Here is a 27,979-nt window from a genome sequence, read left to right as displayed (position 1 = left end):
CGCCCCTTTGGCCAAGGTTATTGGATCTTTTGGGCTGAAGGCTCTGTCCTATGTGGACGACACACACAAAATATTGTGTCAAGCACCAATAGCATTGAGGCGTCCACTGCAAATTTTAAAAGCTGCAGGCAGGCTTTGGCCTCCTGGATGGTAGACCACTACTTATGACTCAATGGTGACAAGACAGAAGTTTGGATTTTTGGTAGTCCACAATCTATATGGTCCCACTCTTGGTGGCTTGAAATGCTCGGCTCATGCCCCTGTCCAGCTCTAGCCGCAAAGAATCTTGGGGTCCTAGTTGATAGCTCTTTCTTTTGGCCCCTAGATCAGCAGAACGGTATCCATCATCAGGATCCTTAGGAAGATCTTTCCATGTCTTTCCTTTTCGTCTCAAAGCAGGCAGCTGTTGCCCTGGTCCTGTCCAGATTGGATTATTGTAATGCCCTTTACCTGGACATCAATAAGGGATCCGTCCATAAATTGCAGCTTGTACAGAATGCAGCGGCTAGACTTGAGATGGATCTTCCTAAATTCCACCTAGTTCCGGCATCTATTCGTAAGCTGCACTTGCTTCCTTTAGAACATTTTTTGTTTAAGGCCCTTTGCCTTGTCCATAAGGCTCTTCATAATTCGGGCTCCGAAGGCATTAAAAGGCTCTTTCAACGGTAAGTCCCTACCAAACAACTGCGGTCTGTGAACAAAAACTAGCTGGTAGTTCCCAGGTTCAGGAGAGCCAGGTTGGGGGAGGTGGAGGGGGAAGAGCCTTTTCTGTAGCTGCCTCTAAGTTTTGGATTTCTCTCCTGCTATCGATCTCTGGGCAAGACCCTAACCTTTTGTTCCAGAAGACCCAAGTAACATGGCTCTTCATTCTTTAACTGTTAGGCTCCTTTCTGTGCTTCCTACGACTGTCGGCTCTATCCACAGCACCTTGATGCCTTTGGGCAAAGTTTGCGCTCTATAAGACTAATATTTATTCATTCATTCACTTTGGTGGTAATCACACACAACTTTAAACCACTTATCACACTAGCTCATAAGCAAAGACCCTTCTAACCATACACCCATGCCGATGTGGCTAGTCACTTCGTGCCACACAAAGGGACAGTACGCACTATACAATTGTATAATACAATAAAATTACTCTTTTGTATAGATAGATTGTAATTATACTTGGTACACTGTCATATTTTACACCATATTAAGCGGTTTACCATGCGCTTTATGTATGCTACAGACTTGGAGCTGTGAAACAATTGGTTTTTTTTACAAAAATAAGTTGATCACTTTTTGTTTTAGGAGTTGACTGGTACATGGGTTGCTACAGTGTGGATCTTCTGGAAGTATCTGAGCTTGGATATCAGTCTTCAGATGGGCACGCATTAGCTCTTTCCTCATGCTCCAAATTTTGCCTTCAGAAAGGGTAATGTATTAATCAATTACCAATTTAGTAAATTATTGTGTTGCCAATTTCTTTGCAATCCTTTTACATCATTTAGAATGTGTCTTTGCACTAGCTACTTCATACATTGTGAGAAAAATTGTCAAAATAGATTGAAAGCAGATAAACAACCATTACAAAATGACAGACCTACAGGGGTGAATGGATGAAGACTGAGGGCAAGAGAGCATTCAAAATGAATGAAGTAGCTGTCTGCTACTGTCGTATAACAAGACAACTACATATCATACTTTGAATGAAGTATATAGTTGAGGTCTTTGAATTTAATCATATTGAAGCACACCATCCAACTTCCAGCAGAGTCTAGTCGGGCAAACCTCTTGTAGCACACCAAATAATGAGTATAGATAAAAAGGAACAAAGGCCACCAGTTTTAGCAATCAGTCCAGGTCTCTCTGTTCTGTAAGTCTGCTCCCCATCTGGTGAAACAAGGCGAGCTGATCGAACAGTATTTATTTTGTTCCCCTCATTTGATGCAATTTTCATGGCTTGACATGAGAAGATGGTTTTGAATTTTAGTATTCTATTCATAGGGACAAAGGGCGTAACAGGGTCGAGTGAATGAGTCTTCAAATCTTACTACCTCTGTATCATCTAACTGTTTGGACTTATAGGTTTAACCAATTGCCACTACTCTTTTTCAAATGACATGGACTTGGTACAGCTAAGAAGAATTTGGATGTGCGACTGGTTACCAATCAGAAACTTGTTTACATCTTTTATTAACTTGTGCAGCATCATTAAAAATTGGGCTTTCGTGTGCTTAAAATCTTTGTAAGATTGGTACATTAAATAAAATGTGTTTTTTGTTTTATTAAAATTTGTGTTGCTTTGTCTGAAAACCGAAGCACTTCAGCAGGCTATATAGGTTACATTCATAAACTGTAATTACTGGGGTTATCTGCAACATTCTTCAAAACTTGAATGTGGAACAGTCATTATTTTCGAAGACAGAGGTAGAGAAAGTTGGCAAAGTTCAGTTGGATGTTATCATAGTTGAGGCTTATAGCAAATTTGTTTTGTGGATGAAAGTAATCTTACATTGAGAAGGAGGAAAGCCTTGACCACTACCTTGGTACGGGTGTGCAAGTCCTGTTGCATCAGTATCAATGCCTGACCTAGATGAATTAGGCTTTTACTCGATTTCTATGGCTCATTAATTCACATTAATGAAGGATACCAAACATTCCTCTACACCAGTCTTCAAGCGGCTGCCATTCTTTATGACTACACTGATATGGCCTCTCATTTCTCTGATCCTTCTATTATCCTGAATCCTCTGTAGCAACTTATCACCAGTGTCCTTGAGGCGTTTCCCTCTCAGGAAAAAGTTTATCTGAAGAGCTTTGTCTTCTGAAACAAATGTCGAAGGCTGTCGAAACAGCTTGGAATATGTTGCATCTCCCCAGTGATAGAATTGGTTGCCGCACCTATTACAATAGTCTACAAAATCTGCTATTTGTAGAGCAAACAAAAAAACAAATGTGTTGCTGCTGTCTCTAAAAAGGTGTAACGACCTTATGTACTCTTAAAAAAATACATGATGGATTGGTTTGCGACCCAGAGTAATTACCAGTGGCTGAGATTGATTCAAGTAATTTAACCATCATGTTTATATTTTCATAATTTTTTTCATTTGCAAATTTCATGTCTGAGCCACTGATGGCCAACTTGCAGCACTAAAGCACAATATCATTATCCCAGAACATTGCAGTCCCTTGCTTAATACATTTACCTCTGCCTCGGAGCTCCCCATTAAGCATCAAGCTCTCCCAGTGTGTCATTATCAAAAGACAGTACCTCCATCATTTCTGGTGTTATACCACATCTTCTCTTTGCCACTCAACTTCAGAAACCAACAGTTGATCTAGAGATGTCAGCAAGCTACAGACCCGCTTGCTATTTTTCACAAAGTTGGTTGAATCTGAGCTGACTTCACAGTTCATAATCAACCTGGGAAAATTTTCAAAGCTATATCTTCTGGAACGTGTTGCCTGTGACTCTTTGGCGGCCAGTGACTTGTGCAACACCACCCTTTCCTCCAAGCATTTGGCCTTGAATTTCATCTGCTCTTCTTTCCTTCCTCATTTTATTGTTTGCGTGACACTTTTTAATATGATTTAGTTGCACTTTCATTTTACAAATAACAAATGAAATATGCGTAATCCAGTTTCATGGCTCAGTTAAGATGGATTAGCAGTGAGGAACAACTGTTCTCTGTATAAATCTTTCTTTGTGGCTATCCATTCTTCACGTAGTCTGGTAGTCTTCCAGGGCTTGGTGTGTTTGGTCATACATAGGTAAAATGAGGTATCACCAGCATAAACCTTATGAAGTGTTGTGGATGGTGATTATTAGAAGGGGGGAAGGTGAATGTTAAAGAGTACACGGCTGCTGTTACCTTTGAAAGCCTCTATCACCTTGTAGGAATCTTATAAATTTGCCTTTATTTTAGAATACTGTTATCAGTGGACACCTGAACAGGTGAAAGTGAATTGATAGAAAAGAAGATGCCAGGTAAGTCATTTTCTTCTGAAAGAGGCAAGAAGAGGGTGTAATGACATCTTCCATGCTGAATGTTATGCTGTGGTCAGTTACTAGCAGAAAGGGTGCATCATCCTAGCTTTAATATTGTTTTCTATGTCTCCTTTGGGGTCAAGCAACCCTGTGTTGAAATGGGACTATTGTAGGTGCTGCAGAGTTAGTAGTGAGTTACATCTGGATTCTGTAGCATTTTGTAATTGGATATTTTGCTGGAGGGCTTGTATTGTCTAGGTTTGGCTTTAGTTAAAGCTTTTTGAGAATTAGTGATCATCACTGTTCTTGCAGAGATCGCTATACTACTTCCATCCTAATTGGTTTATATGGTTGCTGATGAGTCCAGGCAAGATACTTCAAAAGTCTGATTAGTTTGGTGGGATTGATATGTATGGGCATTTAGTGTTCAGATGTGTTTGTTCTATTTGGCATCAAGGGCCTTAGTGAAGGCCTTGGTAAGTTCTGTGTCCAGATAGCTTAGACCCAGTTATTATAGTTTGTTGATGAGGCAAAGGACACTATAGATACATGCGCTACATTGATGTAGGAGAGGACTAAGGCTTTAATTTCTTGGGGTGAAATGTTTGAGGTTACATTTATATTTAAACACTGAAGAGAGGTACAGATGGTAGAATACATTGTTTAAATGGTAAGCCTCTTGTTTGTAGAATTGCATCAAGAGTTAAACCTAAAGCTTTGGCATTTAGGTTATTCTTGAAGGTCTCCAGTGAGGTTGATTTTCAACCTGAATTGTGGTTGTAAATGGGTGTTTCCTTTCCTTGGAACAAAGGAAAGTCTCTTGAGGAAGGGATTACTTTAAGTAGGAATATAGTCCTCCATTTTTGGTTTCTGATGACTTCAGATTTTTAGCATTTTGAAATTGTCACCAGAGCAGGGAAACCTTGTCAATTGCTGGATGTCATATGCTTTCAAGTAAACAGCATCTCCAAGCAAGTTAAGTCTAGCAGAGCAAATTGGATGTTAATCGTGCTTCAGTACAACTGACTGAAGGAGAGTGGATTTCAAAAAGGACTGAAAAATTACAGGGAAGACTAGGAGAATACGGACATGGGGAGTTCATAGTTCATGAGCAAGAAGAACAAAGGATTTCAATCCGTATGTGCACAAAGAAAAAGTGGAAGTGTGTGGGGAGACCAGCCTAAACTGATAGGTCCAGCATTGGAAGCCAGAAGGAATATAGAGTTGTATGAGAAAAATAAGATCTGGGACACAAGGCCATCAGCACATTATTCATCCTACATTTAAGAAGTGGTTTTAGGCAGCTGTGCTTTGTGTATTCCTCCTAGTCAGCCACACACAATGAGATCTTATATGTGACTGGATGGACCATCAGTGGCAGGATGGGTGGGAGGAGCTGGGCCCGCCCCACTTAAACAGGCTGTGTCCTGTCTTGTCACAAAGGGCTGCATGACCCCAGAAGTTAGTCTGGAGCCAGGGCCAGGAAGTTGGGGGCACTTGTGCACTTCAAAAGTATGCCTCTAGAAGCCTCTCCCCACTTCAAAGGCACAACTGGGTATATATACTGGACCTCAGACACCAACACTTCAGTACACTACTGGACCTATGGATATTCTGCCAGGAAGAAGGACTGCTGTGCTGATAGAAGGACTGGCCCCCGGCTGGACCTCACCTCTTAAGGAACTACTCATCTACTGTGCTAATCTGCTAGGTGCTGTCCTCTGTCTGGTGAAGAACTGGACCTGCAACTTCATCTTGAACCCAGGACCCTAGAATGACTCCAAGAGCTACTCTGCTGGCCTCCTGATCTGAGCCTCCGGGACATAAAAGGCTCCCCAACATTCTGAACCAGCCCCTGCACCCAGCTGCAGTGAGTTCCTGACCCACAAGTGGTGCCTCTGACTTCGGTAAGACCACCCTTTCCTCCAAGTATTCAGCCTTGAATTTCATCTGCTCTTCTTTTCACCCTCATCTCGTTGTTTGCTTGCACACTGTTAAATATAATCTAGTTGTACTTTCACTTTACAAATAATTGAAATGTGCGTAAATCAGTTTCATGGCTCATTTGAGATTAAACCTCTTTTGGCTTTGGATGATGGACTGTATTAGGATAAGTGCTTTAGTGAGAGTTGTGAGATGGTTTAGCAGTGAGTAGCAACTGTTCCCTTTATAAATACTACTTTGTGGCCATCCATTCTTCAACACTGATTGGTGTGACTCACGGGTTCTGCAATCGAGCTTTTGGGCTCCTCGTGACTGCGAACAGACCCTGTCGCACCAAAATCTTGTTGCTGCACTACAGCTCCATCAGCCTGACTCTTCACACTGCAGCATCGACCACTCACGGGGACCACCATCGTAAAGCTCCAGCAAAGACTGCCAGTAACACCGGACAGCTCCTTGCACTTCGCTGACCGCATCCCGCAAAGCTTTTTCTGCTCCTTGCAGCCCTGTTCAACACCAACGGGACTCTTGGCACGAACTTTAGAAGGTAAACCTTCAGTGGGACTAACCTGGGACAATATCAGACCTGTGCTCTATCGTGGTTTGCCTGAACTTTGACTTTGACACTGTCCAGCATGGCCAGATACCCTGAGTTGGCGCTTTGTGCTTTTTGCGCTATATTCCCTATCTTCTTTAAAAATTCGTAACTCCAGTTCCACCGATTGGGTTTTAGTTGTTTTTTCTCATTTTATTTTTTTAATTCGGCTCTATTTTTTGACCCTGGTGTTTTTATTATTTTGTGTGGTGTTTTCACTGGATTACTGTTTGAAGTGATGCAGACATACTTTACACATTCCCTCCTCCAAGTTAAGCCTGACTGCTCTGTGCCAAGCTAGCAGGGGGTTGAGCACAGGTTAATTTGTGGTTGGCTTGTGCCTTACCCTGACCAGGATTGGGGTTGCTGCTTGACTAGGGATCACACCCCAGTCAACCAACAGCACAATTTCTCACAACAGATTAAAACTGCACACACACAAGCTGCAATGGCAGGCCTGTGACATTTTTAAAATACTACTTAAGTGGGTGGCGCAATCAGTGCTGGTGGCCCAATTGTAGCGTTTAATGTACAGGCCCCGAGTACAGGTAGTGCAACGTTATTAGAGACTTTTTTTTGTACATTTCTTTGTTGACATTTCTTCAACAAAAATACAACCAACAACAAAAGATTGGTCAGTTCTTTCCCATCGCACAATATGGTAGCATTATCGCAATGAGTAGTACAATTTTGTAGTAGTGAATACCCTCAGTTCCTAGTTCCGATTAGAATATACATCATGGTACACAGTGTACAGCTGTTTGGGGGCTGGTATTGGCTACATCCATAATAACATACATATACCTTAGCCCACTATGACATTCTACTTGACTACGGTGGAATAGCCCATGAACCTGGATAACCTCATCTATTATTCGGCCGGCGGCTCAGGGGGATCTGTCTCCTCCGTCTGACGAGCCCGGGCCCACTCCAGAAAGGGGCTCCATATGTCTTTTGTCCTAGATGCCGAAGTCATCAGCTCCCAGAAGATAGACAATTGAGTGTGGCCAAATGTGACATCACAGATCCAATCTTTCACTGAGGGTGCACCACCCTACCCCAATGCATAGCCACCCTACGTTTGCCCAACAAAAGTAGTAATGCATACAACTTACGGGTCCCAGGTGGTGACCCCTTTATATAACCCAGCAGGCCCAGTAGGGGGTCCGGGTCAGCATTTGCAACCAGTATTTCATGTATAGTGCGAAAAAATGGAGACCAGAATGTATACAACCGGGGACAGTTTCATGATATATGCAAGAAGTTAATACCAGACTACAGGAGGTAGCCTATAAACCCTAATGAGATTAGAGCAAACATCTGTAACATACAACAGTGTCTCAAAGGGGTGTCAGTAAAAGGACAATTAGAAACAGTACAATTAATTACAGAAGAATAAATCAAGAAGAGGGAAAAAAAGCCAGGGAGATCAGATACTTTGCAAAAAAAAATGTATGGGTAAATTCACATATTTGACATATTCAATTCCATATGATCAAACAATTAAAGAATTAAAGGTAGGAGGGAGGTCTCAGTAGGGGACTAAACCACGCGCAGTGGCGTGTGTTATTGGAGTCCAAAGCGGTAGTTCAGAAGGCTTGGCAGACAGCTTGTTGTGCCAATCGAACCGGTGAGCCGGCCTCAGTCAGGCTCTGTATGGCCAGAGCTGGATCATGAAGCAGGCAGTTGTCAGGCTGCGCGTGGTTTGGTCCCCTACTGAGACCTCCCTCCTACCGTGACAAACCATCCTTGGCACACTTAGGTTCTCTTTAGACCCAACGCCCATCCACTTCGGATCTTGGACGGTGTGGCCTCAGACCACTGCGATATAAATCAGTGCAACCTGGTCCTGATGATGGCCTAACATCCCTAAAGGCCGAAACGCCGTCGACTTCACAACGAAACTCTTGGCGCTCCCCTCAAGGATACCATACTTAATTACTTGTGTATCACATTACCATTAATTGTTTGGTTATCCTGACTTTGTACAATTTTAAAGCTCACTTGTTCGCTGTCGTTCCCCTTCACCGTCGCTGTATATACTACCTCACGTGTCACTTGCGCCGTCACAATCCTTCACGAACACTTGTGCACAGTATCCAACAGGTTACATGGCATTTAATGTAACACAGCACAACTCTTTAATTCTTTAATTGTTTGATCATATGGAATTGAAAATGTCAAATATGTGAATTTACCAATTCAATTTGTTTTTGCAAAGTATCTGACCTCCGTGGCTTTTTTTCCCTCTTCTTGATTTATTCTTCTGTAATTAATTGTATTGTTTCTAATTGTCCTTTTACTGACACCATCTTGAGACATTGTTGTACGTTACATATGCAAGAAGGTAGCAGGAGAATGTCTGCAGAAAATGGCCATTTTCTCCATATTTAGATCAAACGACTATGGTCGCATATTGGACAACAGATACAATGCGACAGGATGTTTAGTGTCTGCTTTGATGTGTTGCATGCTTAGAATGTATGTGTGAGTGTGTGTGTTTTTGGTTCTCTACCTGGTTTCGTAGAATTGATTTTGTTTTTAGAATATATGAATTTGTGCAATCAATGTATAGGATATATATTTATGGTCTGAATTTGTTGATATGTATCTTAATAAGTTTTGTGTAATGCATATGAAATAATTTTTTGTACTTAGAAAAATGATATAAAGAAATGAAAAAAGATTTAAAAAATAAATGAGTAAATCCAAAAAAAAGTGTAGATATGTTTTGTGTATAGATATGTTTTGTGTATGCCAGTGCTGTTAGAGGCATTTCCTGTGATAAAAGTATATATAGGTCATGAGGGAGTTATTTTCTTGTTACCGGACTAGACGCCGACTGCAATGGTTAGTCAAGAGGAAATGGCCCCGGGCTGTGTGGTACTGTCGGATGCGGGCTACCAAAGGCTCCATCGTGATTGGGAAGAGCAGAGGCAACAGCAAGCACCCCTGCCTGGTGCCCTGCGAGATCCTGAACGGTTCAGACAGCAGTCCATTCACTTTGACTTGGCGGATAGCTGAGTATTGAGCAGACGCACCAGGCTAAGAAACAAAGGACTGAAGCCCATTCTTTCCAAAATTGCGAAAAGGGGCGACCTCGCAAGCGAATCAAATGCTTTAGTAGTGTCAAGAAATACAGCAATGGCCTTCGAGCCTGGATGGAAGTAATGTACAATGGGGAAAAAGGTCCTAAGGTTATGTGAGGTCGATCTCCCAGGTATGAACCCCGATTGATCTGGGCGAGCGATAACCTGGAGGAGATGTTGAAGTCGGTTGGCGACCAGTTTTGCCAAGATTTTAACATCCACATTTATGAGTGAAAGTGGGCGATAAGAGTCGAGTTTGCTTTCTGGTTTCCCCGGCTTTAGCAAGGTAATTATAATAGCCTCACACATGGTAGGTGGTAAAATACCCGTAGTTTGTGCCTCTTCGTAGAGTGCCACAAGCTGAGGGGCTAGTTCCTCCACGTATGTTTTGTAAAAAGCTGTGGTCAACCCATCAGATCCCGGTGCCTTTTCCAGGGGAAGACTTCTGATCACTTGGAGTTCCTCCTCCACTTCAATGGGGACATCCAGGTATTCCCTATCACTCTGACCCAGCCACACCAACTCCAGGGAGTCGAAGAAATGCGTAAGAGCGTCTTGCATAGAGCTCTGGGCAGACGTATATAATGAGGCATAAAACTGTGTAAACCAATCAAGGATGGTTTGGGGACCTCTTGCCACCTGTGAGGGGGCTTTCCCTATGTCCGTGACGTACGTGGCCAAACGCGGGGTGCGCAGCATTGCCGCCAGTGTCCTCCCGGGTCTATCACCCTCCCAATATCTCCTGGCCCACGTCTACTTGCCTAAAAATTTGACTTCACGTTGGGCTTCTTCAAATTCTAGCAGGGACTCCTTCAATTTAGCCACAATAGTGGGATCATCAGTGGTGAAAATTGTGTTTCTAAATGTTTAATTTTCCTCTCCACGGGGGCTAGCGTTACCCTTATGGCTTTCAGCACACCCGCCTGATGAGCTATGCATTGACCCCTGATGACCACTTTGAGCGCTTCCCAAAGGGATGACTGAGTGGATACTGACCCGGTATTGTGGGAAACATCCATTACAACGCAACTTTTAGGACGCACTACCATCACAACGCAACTTTTACAACGAAATATCCTTCACAACGCATGTTTTTACAATGCATGCCATTACAACGCATGCTATTATGACGCATTTATAGGTAAGTTAATGTCATTTTTTAATAATTTTAAATTTAATTTAAATGTATTTACATTTATTATAAATTTTTTTTAAAGTGTAATGCTTTATTATTAATTTTGATAATACTTTATTAATTTAAATAAAAAAATGTTTTAAAATATTATATTTATTTTAATACTTAAGTATTTTTTTAATACCCTAGTATTAATCTCTAGAATAGTTTTAAAAACATTTTTAATATGATAATTGTATATATTGTATGTATAGATTTTTTTTAAATATTGTAAAAAAATTTAAACTTGAGGTTATTTTAATACGTTCGTATTAATCCCTAGAATATTTTTAATTTTTTTTTAAAAGATAATTTTATTTATTTAGATATATAAAATAGTTTATTATATACAAGAATTTCTTAATACAACAGTATTTATTTTAATACTAGAATATGTATTTATAATTACATTGAATTAACCTACACTTGAGAAACAATATTAATTTATACATTTCAACTATCCTCTAGTATTACACACACTTAGATTATCCTCTAGTATCATACATATCCTGGAGTAAGAATAGTAATTTATACACTACAACTGTCTCACACATACTCTAGTATTACAGCACCCTGGAGTTAGAAAAGTAATTTATACCCCTCCAATATCACCCACATACTCTATTATTACACCCCCTTGGTGTTAGAATATATACCCTAGAATTACAGCTCAATGGAGTTAGAATACTAATTTATATCCATTCACTATACCACAGATACCTTAGTATTACATTCCCCTGGAGTAAGAATACTAATTTATACCCATCCATTATCCAACAGATACCTTAGTATTACACCCACTTGGAGTTAGAATAGTAATTTATACCCCTCCACTATCCTAAACATACTCTAGTTTTACACCCCTCTGAAGTTAGAATAGAAATTTATACTCTTTCACTATCCAAAACATACTCTAGTGATACACCCCAATGGAGTTAGAATAGTATTTTATACCCCTCCACTATCCAAAAAATACACTAGTATTACACCCCCCCGGAGTAAAAATAGTAATTTATACCCCTCCATTAACACACACATACTCTAGTATTACACCCCCAAGGTGTTAGAATAGTAATTTAAACCCATCCACTATTTCACATATACCCTAGAATTACAGCTCCCTGGAGTTAGAATACTATTTTAAATCCATTCACTATACCACAGATACATTAGTATTACATCCCCCTGGAGTATGAATACTAATTTATACCCATCCACTATCCAACAGATACCCTAGTATTATACCCACTTGGAGTTAGAATAGTAATGTATACCCCTCCACTATCCTTAACATACTCTAGTATTACACCCCTCTGGAGTTAGAATAGTCATTTATACTCTTTCACTATCAAAAAAATACTCTAGTGATACACCCCAATGGAGTAAGAATAGTATTTTATACCCCTCCACTATCCAAAAAAGACCCTAGTATTACACCCCCCCGGAGTAAAAATAGTAATTTATACCCCTTCACTATCACACACATACTCTAGTATTACACCCCTATGGTGTTAGAATAGTAATTTATACCCCTTCACTATTTCACATATATCCTAGAATTACACCTCACAGGAGTTAGAATAGAAATGTATACTCTTTCACTATCCAAAACATACTCTAGTGATGCACCCCAATGGAGTAAGAATAGTATTTTATACCCCTCCACTATCCAAAAAATACCCTAGAATTACACCCCCCCCCCCCAGGAGTAAAAATAGTAATTTTAACACCTCCACTATCACACACATACTCTAGTATTACACCCACATGGAGTTAGAATAGTAATTTATACCCCTCCACTATCTCACACATACAATAGAATTACACCCCTCTGGAGTTACATTAGTAATTTATATCCCTCCACTATCCCACAAATAAAATAGTATTACACCCCCTGGAGTTAGAACAGTAATTTATACCCCTCCAGTAACTCAAACTTACCTTAGTATTACACCCATTCAGGAGTTGGATTACTAATTTAATCTTGAACATTATTCAACACTTAAACTTCACAAATATATTTAAAAAAAATAATATTATATTATTAGAGTACATTAATTTTAAAAGAAAAATATTTAAAATACAAATAGTGTTAAAAATTGTTACATTAATTTAAAAAAAAGTTCTCGCGCTTTAACATTGATTTCAATGTAAAGTTATGTCCTTCATTTATTTCCATAGCCCAGTATGTGAATCCCGCGGCAATGAAATAGGAAGCTTGTTTAAGTGTAAGGGGCTTAAAACAGAAACAAAAGGGAGTATGCTGAAGGTAAGAATAATATTTTATAAATGTATACATTTATAAAACTTTAATTAATCATTGTAAATATAAATAACATAATGTAAAAAACTAACATGACACAGTTTATGTAAGTTTATTGAAAAACATATTTTATTAATAAATGAAAATATTTTTATCAATTTTGTGAAATTTCAAAACATTTATTGAAAATTGTTTAATATTAAAATACAATATTTTTAATAAACAGTATTTATAAATAAAGTAAAATAAATAATTGTCCTTTTTTCTTTTTTTGCAGCTTTTGATGACGTATACGCGTTACCGTCAAATGCGTAGGCAGCCATATTGAGGAGCGTCGCTGTACAGAGCAGAAGCAAGGAGACCTGTGCTCAGGTAGGGAAGTTTTAAAACTTATTTTTTAATGAAAGACAATGTTTAGATAAATATTTATTGCAAGGAAAGAAAAGGGAGTTTTAGAATAGTTAAATGGTTTCATATTATATTTAGCATGTCGCAGATCAAATTGTTATTGTATGTCCACGTCGGTTCACATGTTTATTAAACATTATAGCAATGTTTGTATTTAATACGTTAAATAATAGTTGCTTTATGTATTATTGTGACATTGTTTAATGTGGTATACATCGGAAGCAAAAGAGGATCGATTTACGAACATGGGTTTTTGAGAGGAGGCAATGGATCGTTGTTCTTTGGATTGCTTTTTGGAATTAGTTTTTGGATGGATTTTTTTTTGGAAATGCTTTTTGAACGAGTGCTGATTTCGAGTACAGTAAGAAGATGGATCGTATCTTCGATTATTTTTGGAGTTCGGATTTTGAGAGCAGGAAGAAGGAACCAATTGGATTTGGAGATTGTTTCGATTTGTAGAATAAATCATATTTTGGGAATTTTGTGCTGTAAATCGATCTTCAAAAAGGAATTCCTTATTTTGGAAATGCTTTTTTATGGGAATGGATTTTTTCAAATGGAATACAAAACAAGTATGGTTTTGCTTTGGATCAAAGAAGAAAAAGAATGAAAAAAGAAGACTCCTAAGGTAAGGTGACCCGACTTTAAATTTAGTTTAAAAAATGTTTTGAAAAATGCCAATTGTAATTAGAAAATGCAATTTAGGGCAAAACAGGAAAGTAATACTGTAGGGTGAATTAGTAGTGGAGTAGGTGTGCAACATTATCTAGGTAGTCTGAAGCCACGCACAACGAAAACTGTTGTAAAATAGCCAATAGTCATTCTGACATTTCTTTTGATCTTTTAGAGATGCGTGGGTTCAGACTACCTGTTAATGCTTGTGACATTCTCATTTCTTAAAAACTTTGCTCCTTCCTCAAAGTTTCCAGAAAATGATAAAGATTAGGATGTGGTTTTCCAATTGTGTGGCTGAAGGAGTTGTGCCATCCCTCTATGGCATTATTTGTCTTTGCCTCTCCTTCTAAGCAGGTCGTGTAGCAGTTCCACCACGCCACATGGAAACGTGGCTTCCTCCTGCGACCCGACCTGATTAGATGTCCAATCCATGTGTCTTCGAAATAATTTAGCAGGGGTGCCAATTTTTCTTCATTTGTTGTAAAAAATTCTGATTCAGAAATTGCAGTGTAGTACTCGTCTACACTATCAGGAGGTACAAAGCAAAGTGCTGTAAGTTTTTTTTTAAGTTCGAATTGCAGTTTGCTGTCTGATATGTAATCGGCAACTAGGGATGATTTTTGTATCTTACGTCAAAATACCTGGGAAAAATGGAAAAAACATCCCTGAATTTGGGTATCCGTGTACGTTTTGGTTATAACATTTATCATTGCGAATTCATAATCAATTAATTTTTTTCCTAGGACTTTTGTTGGATGTTTTACATTTAATCACTGTTAAAAGTTCAGTGTACGTTTTGGATTGTTTATCAGGCAGCAAACTGTATACTAGGGGCACTACTGTATGGTTAATTTTAGCATGGATAGTCTATATTTAGGTGAAAGGATGGGGCGTACTTTTAAACGTCCCATCCATCATCCAAATATCACTATTTTCTAACTTGGCAAGGTTACGGGGTGAGCTAAAGATAATTATTCTTTTCAGAGGGTTTTGGTTGTCACGCAGGATAAATGGTTCGTTAGAAATAGTAAGAGAGAGTTCAGGAGGAATTACAATGTCCGAGAATGTGTGTGGTGTGACTCTTTGTGGGTTACTTATCTGTTTTTTACGTTGAATAATTCGTCTCAGATTAGGTATTATGGGCATACTGCTAGCAATGTGGTCAGGGACATGTGAAAAACTACATCATAGAAGCAAAAAATAAAAAAAAAGAAGGTAAATAATTCTATTAAAGGCCATTTAAACGCCTGTGACATGTATTTTTGTACTCCACTTCTTTTCCCACCAAAATGAAATGTACCATTATTGAACGATCTGTACTTAAAAATAATTCAAATGTTTCCTTCGACCAGATTCAAACCAAAGTAATCGACATTTGGACCAGAAATTCATACCAATACAACTAAAGAACAACGCAAAAGTAAAGATCCAAAGGTAAGACACTTTCAAAAACACCCAAAAACATTTTCATCATTAGGAAGGTGTAGCAGTAAGAAATGTGCTGGATAGTGTAGGTGTATTATTTACTATTCTTACTCCAGGTAGGTGTAGCAGTAGGGAAAGTATTGGTTAGTGTAGAGGTATCATTTACTATTCTAACTCCTGGAAGGTGCAGCAGTAGGGAAACTGCTGGATAGTGTAGGGGTATCATTTACTATTCTAACTCCAGATAGGTGTAGCAGTAGGGAAACTGCTGGATAGTGTAGGGGTATCATTTACTATTCTAACTCCTGGAAGGTGCAGCAGAAGGGAAAGTGCTGGATAGTGTATGAGAATCATTTACTATTCTAACTCCAGAAAGATGTAGCAGTAGTGAATATGCTGGATAGTGTAGGGGTATCATTTACTATTCAAACTTCATTAAGGTGTAGAATTAGGGAAAGGGCTGGATAGTGTAGGGGTATCATTTACTATTCTAACTCCAGGTAGGTGTAGCAGTAGGGAAAGTGTTGAATAGTGTAGGGATATCATTTACTATTCTAACTACTAGAAGGTGCAGCCGTAGTGAAACTGCTGGATAGTATAGGGGTATCATTTACTATTCTAACTCCTGGAAGGTGCAGCAGAAGGGAAAGTACTGGATAGTGTATGGGAATCATTTACTATTCTAACTCCAGGAAGATGTAGCAGTAGTGAATATGCTGGATAGTGTAGGGGTATCATTTACTATTCAAACAACATTAAGGAGGTGTAGAATTAGAGAAAGTGATGGATAGTGTAGGGGTATCATTTACTATTCTAACTCAAGAAAGGTGTAGCAGTTGGAAAAGTGATTGATAGTGTGACCTTTTTCAATTCCATACAAATAGGGGTTTTTAAATATACAAAATCAACAACCTTTTTTAATATTTTTCTACAGACATGTTCCAAAAAATCTGACCAACAGCCTTTAGAAGTCAAAAACCTACACACAATACAAATTCAACAAACATCTGAAAGTGAACAGAAACTAAACAAGAAAGGTAAATACATTTTAACAAAATGTTTCAAAACAAATAACACGCCTCTATATGTGCAGAGAATTTCACACTATTAAAAAAAAAATCATTTTTTAACAACATCCTTTTCTTCTTATCATTTCAGAAAATGTCAAGTGATAAAGCAGCAAAATACATAAAGAGCAGCAAAGGAAACCGTCTCCTACATTATGAAGGATATATTTATTGCAAGGGAAGAATTTCTGAACCAAGGAGACATTGGAGGTGCGTGCAATATCACTCATCCCATTGATTAGGCAGAGCGGTTACTCTGGGTGACTCAGTTGTCAAAACATCCGAGCATAACCACTCTGCCTCAGCAATGGAGATTGAAGTAAGAGAAACCATTAACGAAATGAAAGGAATTGCAAGCACCTCCAGTGACTCTACTGGTTCAAATTTAAGGGAGGTAGCACAAGTTTTGAATGTTTTTAAAATCTGTAAATGGTTAAAAAAAATGAATACATGTTATTTAAATTATTTAAAACCCTATTTTTAAAAGGAAAAAATTACTTTTTCATTTGAAAACATTTTTACACATTTCAAAATGGTGCTTTAAATTTTGAATATTGAATCTAAACAGTACTTTTAAATTTAAAAAAGGCTTAGCATTTTTCAAAGATTTCTAAAAACATCCCTGTAAAAAAGTTATTTAAAATAATAATAATAAAAAAATTACCTCTTTTTTAAGTAGATTTATCGTCTTTTTCTCCTATTTCTAAAACGATTTATAGATGTTGTTTTTTGATGCTTCAGATGGAATGATTTTGCTGAAAAATTTTGAAAATTAAAAATCTTTACTTTTATCCTAATTGTAAATCGGTAAACTCAAAATACGTTTAACCTGTAAAAAGTTGAATATCATTAAAAAATATATTTAAGGAAAATATTACTGTGATATTTTCACGTGATAAATTTAAGAAAATATTATTTAATAATGGGTTTAAAAATCACTAACATTTGAAAGTTTATATCCATAGCACGACATTTGTAAAACTTGTTTTAAACTTACAACTCTATATTTTTGAAAGTCATTTATATTTTAAAAATGTACTTACATCTGTGAGCTATTAATTCAAAAGTAGAAACGATGTTATGAAGTGATGGTAATGATATCGAAAATCTGACAAATAGTGTGATATTTATTACTAATAGTACGATTTAAAAAAAAAAAAGCTATGTTTACTTGTGTTTTAATGCAAGCTTACTTGTATTTATGAACGGATTTCTTTTCGTTTGACTCGAGCTCGTCTCTGTGGCAAGAGGTCAGAGGGTCAGTTATTTGCGACTGCTCTCTCTGGTAGTTGAATTACAACTGATTTCAAAATGGTGTCTGACTCGTATTTATAGGTTTCTGTGACTGATTTCTTAATTTTTTAGAAAAGTATCGTTTAAATCTGTATTTTTTTATACATTCAATTGCTGTGAGAACGTGTAATTTAAAATATATATTTAAAAGTGTTTGTGTTTTTCTTTGAGATAGCGTTTTGTCCTCCATTTTGTTTATAGTCTCTCGGTGTTGATTTCATGAAAAGAGTTGTAGGACTCTTTTTGGCTTTCTTTCTAAAATGGTGGGTATGTGTTTGTTTTTCTGTTCATATTATTAAAAGTTATATTTTTTCTATGATTTATTTTATTTAAAAAAACATTTTTGGTAATGTTTGATATGCATTGATGTACACTGAAAATATGTATTTTTAAAATTGCGATTTTTTTAATACTCGAGTATTAATTTTAATACTAGAGTATTAATTTATTTAAAATCCGTGCTATTTTTAATAATTTCCTTTCAGATTATTACTACATTTTAATACACTTCCCCACCCAAAGCCCCTATTTTCCCTGCATCCCGTGCCAGGAGTTATTTTACAAAATTAAAAAATATTTGTAAAATTCATAATATATGTGTTGCTTTGGTATGCGTTATATTTGTTTTCGTTGTAATGGTACTTTTTCATTAGTATTATTAATTCACGTTGTAATGGTATGCGTTGTAAAACATGCGTTGTAAAGGTAGTTGCTTAATAATTTCCTCTCAGATTTTTACTACATTTTAATACACTTCCCAACCCAAAGCCCCTATTTTCCCTGCATCCCGTGCCAGAAGTTATTTTACAAAATTAAAAAATATTTATAAAATTCATAATATATGTGTTGTTTTGGTATGCGTTATATTTGTTTTCGTTGTAATGGTACTTTTTCATCAGTATTATTAATTCACGTAATGGTATGCGTTGTAAAAACATGCGTTGTAAAGGTAGTTGCGTTGTAAAAAATGCGTTGTAAAGGTATGCGTTGTAAAAGTATGCGTTGTATCGTCATACATCCGGTATTGTTAGTAAATCCTTAAATGCCTTATCCTTAAATGCCTCATCCAGTAACGCATTTTGGGGAAGCTTCCAGCTGAACATGCGTGTGGGAGAGTTTGGTAGCGTGAGCCGTAACAGGCTAGGTGCATGATCCGGCAGGGATCGTGAGAGGTGCAATATGTCATTGGTCCAAGTCGCTACGTCCCTTGACACTAACCAAAAGTACAACCTAGACCATGCATTGTGATATTCTGAGATACAGGTACCCTCTCGAGTCGGTTGGTGTCTGTGTCGCCATATGTCGATTAGATTGCCATCGGACATAATGGCCTGGAGACCCACAGTCGTTTTGGGGCTGTAGGGAGCCTGATTGTCCTATCCTGTCAGCGTATCATCCAGTACTGCATTGAAGTCCCCCCCCTGCCCTCAAATCATGGTGTCACATTCAGTCGCCCTCACTTTGGCCCACACACTCTGAAAAAATTCAGGGGTATCCACATTCGGCCCATATACAGCCACTATAACCACCTGCGTCCCACCCCGTAGTCCTAGTAATAAAACGTATCTGCCCTCCGGGTCTGAATGGATTTCACTCTCCTTCCAGTCCAGCCCCGCTTAAACCACACTGCAACCCCACAGGCGTAGTTGGAGTATATAGAGGAATAAGCATGTCCCCAATGTCTGTGGTGCAATCTGGTGGACGGAGATGTTTTCAGGTGAGTCTCCTGCAGCAAGCATATGTCAGTGTGATGTCTTACGAAATAGGAGTGTACCAGTCTTGTTTTCCTATGATAGTTGAGACCACGAATGTTCCAGGTAAGGAAATTCAAACTGGTCATCTCGACATGTGCACAGATCGTTGGAGAACAATACCATAATCCCAGTGCCAACCAAGCCCTCCATAAACAGCTCTGTGTCGTATAGTTATGATCCAATGGGAACCAACCCAGTACATTTTGTAGATGTACCAGAAACCGGAACCACAAGTTCAAATCTAGGTGCATCATGCTAAGAAGCCTAAAGCTGACCAACCTCAGAACAATACCCCCCTCCTCCTACCACCCACTACAACCCCCCAATCAGGTTTTGTAAAGCCCTCCCCCCAAAACATTTCCCCAATAAGTCTTCGGCCCCAAGGGGGGGCAGATCAGAAAATGGGACATCTCCTTGGGGGAGCGGTGTGGCCGGCATACACCCTCACTGTAAGCAGGGTGGCTGAGAGTAATAGGGAGGGTCATTTCCATATAACCGAACACATTGTACAACCCCTCTGACATCCTGCAGCCCGCATTAGGGAAAGTAAGAAATCAGCACTGCCAAGTGAATAGGGCCAGACCTGGCAGGTCAAACAGAAAACTGATGCATTGAGATACCCTGAGGTGGCCAAATATATGTTAATCATTGTCACTTAGCCTGCCGCCAGCCACCCCTTCAGGGCTCTGGCTCTGCGCCGCCGCCTTCTTGCCCCCAACATGTTTAGCAAATTTCAATGCAGATTTGCGTCTGTAAAAAAAAAGTGCTGTGCCTTCATAAGACACCTTCAGCTTTGCAGGATACAGCAGCGAGTAGGGAATCTGTGCTTGGAGAAGGATCCTTTTTGCCTGCAGGTATTCATGGCGTGCTGCCTATAGTGCGGGTGTAAAATCAGTATAAAAGGAGAGCGAGTTCCTTGGTGGGTAATGGACCCACGCTCTCTTGCCAATCTGAGGATAAGGTCGCGGTCCTGATAGTTCAGAATACGAGCCAGAATAGGCCGGGTTGTGGCTCCCGCCGAGGGCTCAAAGTCCGGTGAGCTCTCTCAACCACGAACACTGCAGACAAAGCTGGTTCAAACACTTGTGAAGTAGATCGGCCACGTAGGACTCCATCTTTGCAATAGCCATCGTCTCCGGGACCCCAGTGATGCGCAAGAACGGGCCTCCGAATCTTCGTTCGAGGACTTTCTCCATGTGCAATAACTGCTCCTTCGTCTCGACCTGAAACTCATGGAAATCTGAGTCGCAGTTTTCCAAGACGTCCAACCTCGTCTCATGTGACTCAACCTGTTTTTTAACAGCGTCTAGTTGTGGCATAATTCCGTCCAACTTAGTATGGATTGTGCGAAGGCTAGAGCGCATTTCCAACAACAGCGTACGCAGATCTTAACCATGATCCCCAACTTGCGATCTGGTTGGATGATCTGAACTCCCCTCTGGGTCGTGATCCGTCGTTCTGGTGTTCCGCCTGTGTTCGAATGTTAACTTGGGTTGCTTTGCATCCTGCTTCCCCATGGCGTTGGAATGGCACATCAGTCACCCCCGGATGACCTGAGACAACAAGCGCTCGGTGGGTGTTGTGAGTAGGCACCCTACGAGGCCCACTGACCCGAAGGTTGCACCTCACGCTGGTCTCACCTCCAAGGCACACCTGTAATCTGTAGCTGAAAAGAAGGCACTGTAGCGTTGACCACACAGTGGCCCCCGGGCACAAATCTGTCCAGCCCAGGTAATCACCACCACCCAATGCCACCAGACAGCGTCAGCGGCACCCGGGATCCTCCGTCATCAACCAGGGGGAACCCCAGCCAGAGCACCGACTCTGATGGCAAGTAACAGATATGCCCAGTAATTATATGGCCACCATGCTTGTGTACTGTATTGTAAACAGGCAGCTGCCCTCCAGGGCACAGACAGGCACACCCTCACGCTGGTGCTAATTATATGGGCCTTAAGGACCCTTGCCATGTCCTGGTGATAATGAGGGATTGGTGCGCCTGACTTCAAAATGGTGGCAGCACAGCAGGGAACACACCGAAGGCCCAGTGAAGTTTAGAGCAGTGTGGAGCTTCAAGGGGATTGCAGCTACGCCTCAGCCCAAAGCCCAGGCATCAGACCAGGGAGACCGCCGGCACAGGCCATTGTGCAGCACTTCAGGAGGAAAGAGGCGGCATGAGTTCCAGAGGGTGGCAGGGCCCAGAGATCCGCCAAAGGCCCAAAGAGTGAGGGCGCGGGCCCCTGCAATGAGGGCTCTGGACCGCAATTCAGTACGGACGGGGTTCCAGCATGGGACCGACTGTCCCCAGCGCAGGTCAACGGCAGCTCCGCCGGTACCACGGCGCGGCGCCGTCCCCTCCTCTCTGGAGGGACCTCAGCAGATGGACCACGCACTCACGGGGACTGGCAGCGCAGGACCATCACACGGCCTTACAGGACGCCGCGACAAGAGCAAGGCATATTTCGGCAGCCTCCAACGCCAAGTACACGTAACTGGAGCAGGAGGGGGCCGAGGCTCTGGAGCCAGTTGTAGCATGGCCGGTGCCCTCCTCGCCAGAGGCCTCGAGCCTCCCACACAGGCCGCACCAGATCCAGGCGGCTGATGTGAGCTGGTCGCTCGTAATGGCTGTCTCTGTGAGCCTCTCCAGCACCCACCTAGTTAGGCGGGACACAGATTCACTTCAATGTGGAGGATGACCCTCCATATATGCGGATAATGATAGGATTAATTGCCCGGCCAGAGCTCGCTCTTCAAGTGGCCATCTTGTCGCGCGGCGAGACCATGCCCCCCCAGCGTTATTAGAGACTTTGAAGTAAATTAAATATGCCAACTGAGTTTAAGCTAGTTCAACATGTTTTAAGGAGAGAGCACTAGCACTTTAGCACCAGTTAGCAGTGGTAACGTGTGCAGAGTCCTAAGGCCAACAAAAATGAATTCAGCAAAAACAGGAGTGGTGAAGGCAAAAAGTTTGGGGTCGACCCCGCAGAAAGGGCCAAGTCCAACACCCTAAATTTACAGAAACCTGTCCAAAACTGAGATTCTATTACATGAAGGATGTAGCTACCAGCCTACTACACTGCCTGGCCCAATAAACTAGAGATTCCACCATCAACACCAAGTGTGTGAAATCTGAGTGATGATGGACTCTAGACTTTCACAGGTCCCTCGCATAAATGCAGTCTCATAATGGGCCTTCAACACAATGAGAACACTGTGACCAATCTTCCCCCCATCTAGACTATCCACATAAACTGCAGGCCACTATCCCCCCTCTTTGTGCCCCGAGTAGACTATGCAAATGGTCTTTACTTAGGGAACCCTTTCCTACCCTGAAAACTTGAAAGAATCTAAAATGCTGCAGCAGTATAGCTCCAAAACGTGAGCCCATTAGAATAGTTCATACCATGCACCCCACTAACTCTCCTTAAACAAACACTTTACCTTCAAGGCTCTTTTTCTTGTTCACATGGCGATCCAATGTATATGACCATTGCATCCAAAATAAGTCCCAAAGATAATCCCAGAACAGAATGCTCTGCTCTAACCTATCACCTGGGCAAAACATCCCTCCAACAAAGTGCATCGTGGAGCTTCCAAAAGTCCCACCCAGTAAAGATGAGAAACAAGCCAAATCACCTCAAATTAAGAAAGGAATCACAGGGGATTACTAAACTACAGAGACCCATGATTAATCTCATGGCCAGCTAATTGTAGATTTTCTTTGTTACGTGGCTGCATGTTTGATGGTGTACAAATACACTGGTGTATTTTTAGTTATTCATAAACCTACTGATACAAAAGAAAACCTCTGGCTAAAACATTGCTCCCGTGTTCAGATATGTTTAGTAAAATATTTTAAGGCAAAATAATTGCTATATTCCCTTTAACCAGAAATAAGCCCTCGTTCACATTATAATTGGATCAGTGTAAAAGTAGCCTGCAGTAGTCACTGACTGAACCAGAAGATTGTTATCAACTCTGCCTACCTAAACAATGAACAAGGAACTAAGCCAGATGCGGCAGCTGCTCTTAAGCAAACATGCACATCATACCACCAAGCTCTTGACTAATTGCGGTGCCATGACCTCAGGACCTACCTCACTAAAGTGCAGGAAGAAACATGGATTTTAAGATCCTTAGTAAAACCCTGGTGCTCCGTCTACTACCCCATATGTTGACTCTGGTTAATGCTGACCAGAATGGATTCATCCCAGCTTGAAACACCTTGTACCACCTGCGTAGGATGTACTCAGTGCCATACCATGCTGAGCCTCTTCTGTCAATAGACCTTGAGAAGGCCTCTGACACCGTGAGATGGGATTACCTCTTTGAAACCATGCGACAAATGGCACATGGCCTGGGGGAGGGCTGGGTAAACTGGGTGAAACTACTATATGGACACCCCACGGCCAGGGTGCGGACTGGGAAAACAGTGTCTCCACAATATGAGATCTTCTGGGGCACTCGACAGGGCTGCCCATTATCGCCCCTGTTGTTTGCCCTAGCAATGGAGTCTCTAGCAGCATTATTCCGACAAGGTGGGGAGGGATTGGGCATTTTGCTAGGGGGGGGGGGAACACTCCCATCATCTCACTATACTTTGATGATTTATTGATCTACATCAATGACGCAATGGTAGGTACCAAGACTGCCTTGCAACTGATTAAACTGTTTGAATTACTGTCTGGCCTTAAAGTTAATTGTAGTAAAGCGTACCTCTTTCCAATCTCGGCCACTGGGACTGTACGATGGACATTAACTGGGCCCCAGGACCTTCAGATACCTGGGAATCCAGGTCTTTCACTCGATGGATGACCTTTGTGAGGGCAATCTGGGCAAGGGTCTCCGGTCCCTGATGTAGGAAGGTGACTATATGGTTACCCCCACATTTTGCCTGGTGTTTTGCTGGTTTTCGACTTAGGCTGGGGCTAAGCATGAGCGCAAAATCCGCTCCGATCGCGGATTTTGCGGATTTTCGGTAAATCCGCGATCCGCGAACTCTCGCGAATTTACCGAGAATCCGCAATCCGCGATCGGAGCGGATTTTGCGGTCAAAAGTTCAAACCTAAATAATTTACGATGGCGCCGGCAAGCTGCCAGCGCCATCCTCAAATGGTTACTTAATTAGCTTCGACAGGAAGCTCTAACAGATAAGATAAAGCAGGGGCTCGAGCGCCTGCTTTATTTTATCAGTTGGAGCTTCCTGTTGAAGCTAATTAAGTAACTTTTGCAGGATGGCGCTGGCAGCTTGCCGGCGCCATCGTAAATTAGTTACATGGTGTGTCTTTCTTCGTGAATAAATATGTGCCCTAGTTGAAGCTTAAATTCAGTGACTCATTCATCAGCCCAAAAATAATCACGTGGCTTTCACGTGCGCAATCCCCGTGCTGTTCCTGTGACCAGGGGCTTCTGTCTCTTAATCTGCTGCTCTGATCGGTCTCTGACCTTTTGTATTCACACAAGGGGCATGTGCGCTCGCATGGAAGCCCCGTCCGTTTGGCCCCGCCCACACACTCGAGGTGTGCACCCGCCCGTCTTCCCGCCATTTACCCACTATGATGGACATTTCACTCAAGGGACCCCTGCGCACTTCGGCGCGATTGCATAGTAACACACACTTGGTCGCTGGAACTAGTTGAAGCGCAAATGCAGTGACTCATTCATCAGCCCAAAAAAAATCGTGAGCGTTGGGAGGCTGGGCAGATGTGCCTTCTTCCCAAATATACCATCGGAAATCCGCTGTGATGCTGCCCAGAGGCATTTGCATCTTTGGCTTTCACGTGCGCAATCCCCGTGCTGTGACCAGGGGCGTCTGTCTCTTAATCTGCTGCTCTGATCGGTCTCTGACCTTTTGTATTCACACAAGGGGCATGTGCGCTCGCATGGAAGCCCCGTCCGTTTGGCCCCGCCCACACACGCGAGGAAGCCCCGCCCCCAAATCCGCCAATCCGCAAAATCCGCGGATTTTGCGGATCCACGATCCGTGAATCCGCAAATTCGTGAATCGTGGATCCGCAAAATCCGCCCATGCTTAGCTGGGGCCCTGAATAGCTGGGTCACAGTCCAACTATTTGCTTTCTCTGTAAAATGGACTCCATGTACTTTAGGTACATACCAGATTGGGTATTGGGTCACCTTTGTGAGTCTCTGTATAGTGTACCATAGGTACCCAGGGCATAGGTGCATACAAGGCCTACCAGGGGCTGCCACAGGTATTATGCCACCCCTGACTGGCCCTCCAAACTGAGACCACAGGCCTGTTCACACAGCCTGGGTAAGGTGGTGTAATCACCCCTTACTTAGATATAGTATACCGATATATCTATCCTACATATATAGAAACATATGCACCTGTAAGCCACTCCTATGGTAGGCCTCAACAATCCTGGAGGAGAAGACATGTAGTTACTAGTTTACCCGGTTAAAGTTAAACAGAGCCTTAGCATCACAAAATGGATGCTGCTGCCACAGACACGAGTCTGACCTCCTGCTGCTGGACGAAACTCCGGCAGGGGAGGCCTGGACAATAGGTTTCCTGTCCAGGGAGGTGCCAGCACCTCCCCAGACGGGGTTGTTTTGTGTATTGGGGCAGGGAGGGCTGCATCAGAAGATGCTTTTCCAGACACTGCCTGGGTCACACAAGGTGCTCCATGCATAGCCCCGTTCAAACCAGTTGCTGGGGCACTCCAGCCCCGCTCTGGCGCAAAACTGGACAAAGGGAAAGGGGTGTAACCACCTCCTTCCCGGGTCCACCCATAGGAGGGACCTACCAGGTAGTCCAGCCCCTAACCTTAGTATAAGTATAGGAGCTGTGTCCCTAGGACTTTAGATTACCCTGGACGAATCTTTGCAAGACATATCCTGGACCTTTGACATTCCATTTCGACTGCAAGATAGAAGACATCTCACTTGTGGTCAAGGAGTGACCACCCTGTGCAAACAGGCACCACTAGTAACTTGCCGGTCTGCATTGTCGAGGCTCCTGCCGGAATTCGAAGACTCTGCAACTCAGGACATGGACTTCCAGACATCACTGACCCCGCTCGACAATCCCAGCAAAGCTGAGACCCGTGGCAGACACGAGAGACATGGGGACTGGAACTCCTGGGCATCCTGCATTTTGCTAACTGCATCGACTCCCGAGGTAACTCGCAGGTGTGCATTAGGGTACGAGAATCCCCAGACCAGAGCACCATTTGCCTCAAAGCTCAGCCCTCCACACTCCACGAGTGTCCTGTGGGGCCCGCTCTTGCATTTCAGCTCGACACGTCTTCCTGGTTCATAGTCCGTTGGCTAGTGAGCCCCCAGAGGACTCCATCTTGAATCTAACTTGCTTTCCTGGTTGCCCCAGGTTTGCTGCAGCTTCCCTACAAAGGGAAAGCCCCACAGACCTTGCTGGTCTGCACCGAAGCCAATCTTCATCTCCTGCGTGGATTGCGTTTGCCAAGGCTTGTTGGGTCCAATCCGGATACCGACACTGCAGTCAACTAGATCCTTTCTGGGACAGATGGAATCCAGCTCCTGGTTGTCGTTGACACCTCCTGGACCTCGTGGCTGCAGAGACAAGCTTCACCTCTTCACCTGAGATCGATGCAACATCGCCTGGTTCCTTCCTGGTTCCTTCCTGGTCACTGGCTAGTGACCCAGACTCTGTCCCCTCTGCTTTCAGGTTCTTCAGATCTTTGATCCACCCTTGGATCCACCCGGACACTTTTCCTCTGGTCACCTGCAGCACTTCTTTGCAGATCTCCATAGAAAACGACGACCAAACCCGACACCAAAAGGCACCTATGCACCCGGCTTCCCTGGGTGAGGTAACACGAGTACTCCGGTGCTCCCGTGGGTGTTGACACTCGAAGTGTCCTAGTCTAAAGGGGTTTTGTCATAGTCCATCCGGAAGTGCCCTTAATCAGTAACTTTGTAACTTCTTCGTTTCCCGTAGAAAGTCAATGGTAACTCGCGGCTGTGTTTAGACACTGCACGCATCTCCCGTGGGCCTCCTACTTCCTAACCTTTGGTTGTTTAATGTAGCCCCAGCGATTCCCTAGACCTACTTTCTATTCCAGACGTGGTTCTTATACCACTATTTTAGTATATGGTTTGTGAGGCCCCTAGGGCAAAACGTATACTGTGCAACTTATCGTATGCTAATTAAGTAACTTGTATTGTACTTTTACATCTGACCTCATAAAAAGTGCAGAGGGGTTGTGTTTAGAATAAATACATATATATTTGATCTATACCTTGTGTGGTGTCCTTTCATTTGGTATTCAAGGGATTATATTTTGTAAAACAACTTGCTTCACATGCTCTCCG

At 41.9% G+C, this 27,979-nt stretch overlaps 1 protein-coding gene across 1 annotated transcript in view; it reads left to right on the top strand.

The window, feature by feature from the left end:
- Positions 1-27,979, top strand: part of PKD1L1 (polycystin 1 like 1, transient receptor potential channel interacting) — a 1,793,388-nt gene that overhangs the window by 46,802 nt on the left and 1,718,607 nt on the right. Inside the window, exon 2 of the mRNA XM_078688182.1 lies at positions 1,297-1,420. Within this exon, the coding sequence (XP_078544308.1) occupies positions 1,297-1,420 (124 nt within the window). The remainder of the gene's footprint in view (positions 1-1,296; positions 1,421-27,979) is intronic.

Source organism: Lissotriton helveticus, chromosome 4_1 (assembly GCF_964261635.1).
Source record: "Lissotriton helveticus chromosome 4_1, aLisHel1.1, whole genome shotgun sequence".
In the NCBI taxonomy this organism is placed as follows: domain Eukaryota; kingdom Metazoa; phylum Chordata; class Amphibia; order Caudata; family Salamandridae; genus Lissotriton; species Lissotriton helveticus.
The sequence above is the reverse complement of the archived record's forward strand: the minus strand, read 5'-3'. Positions and strand labels throughout refer to the sequence as shown.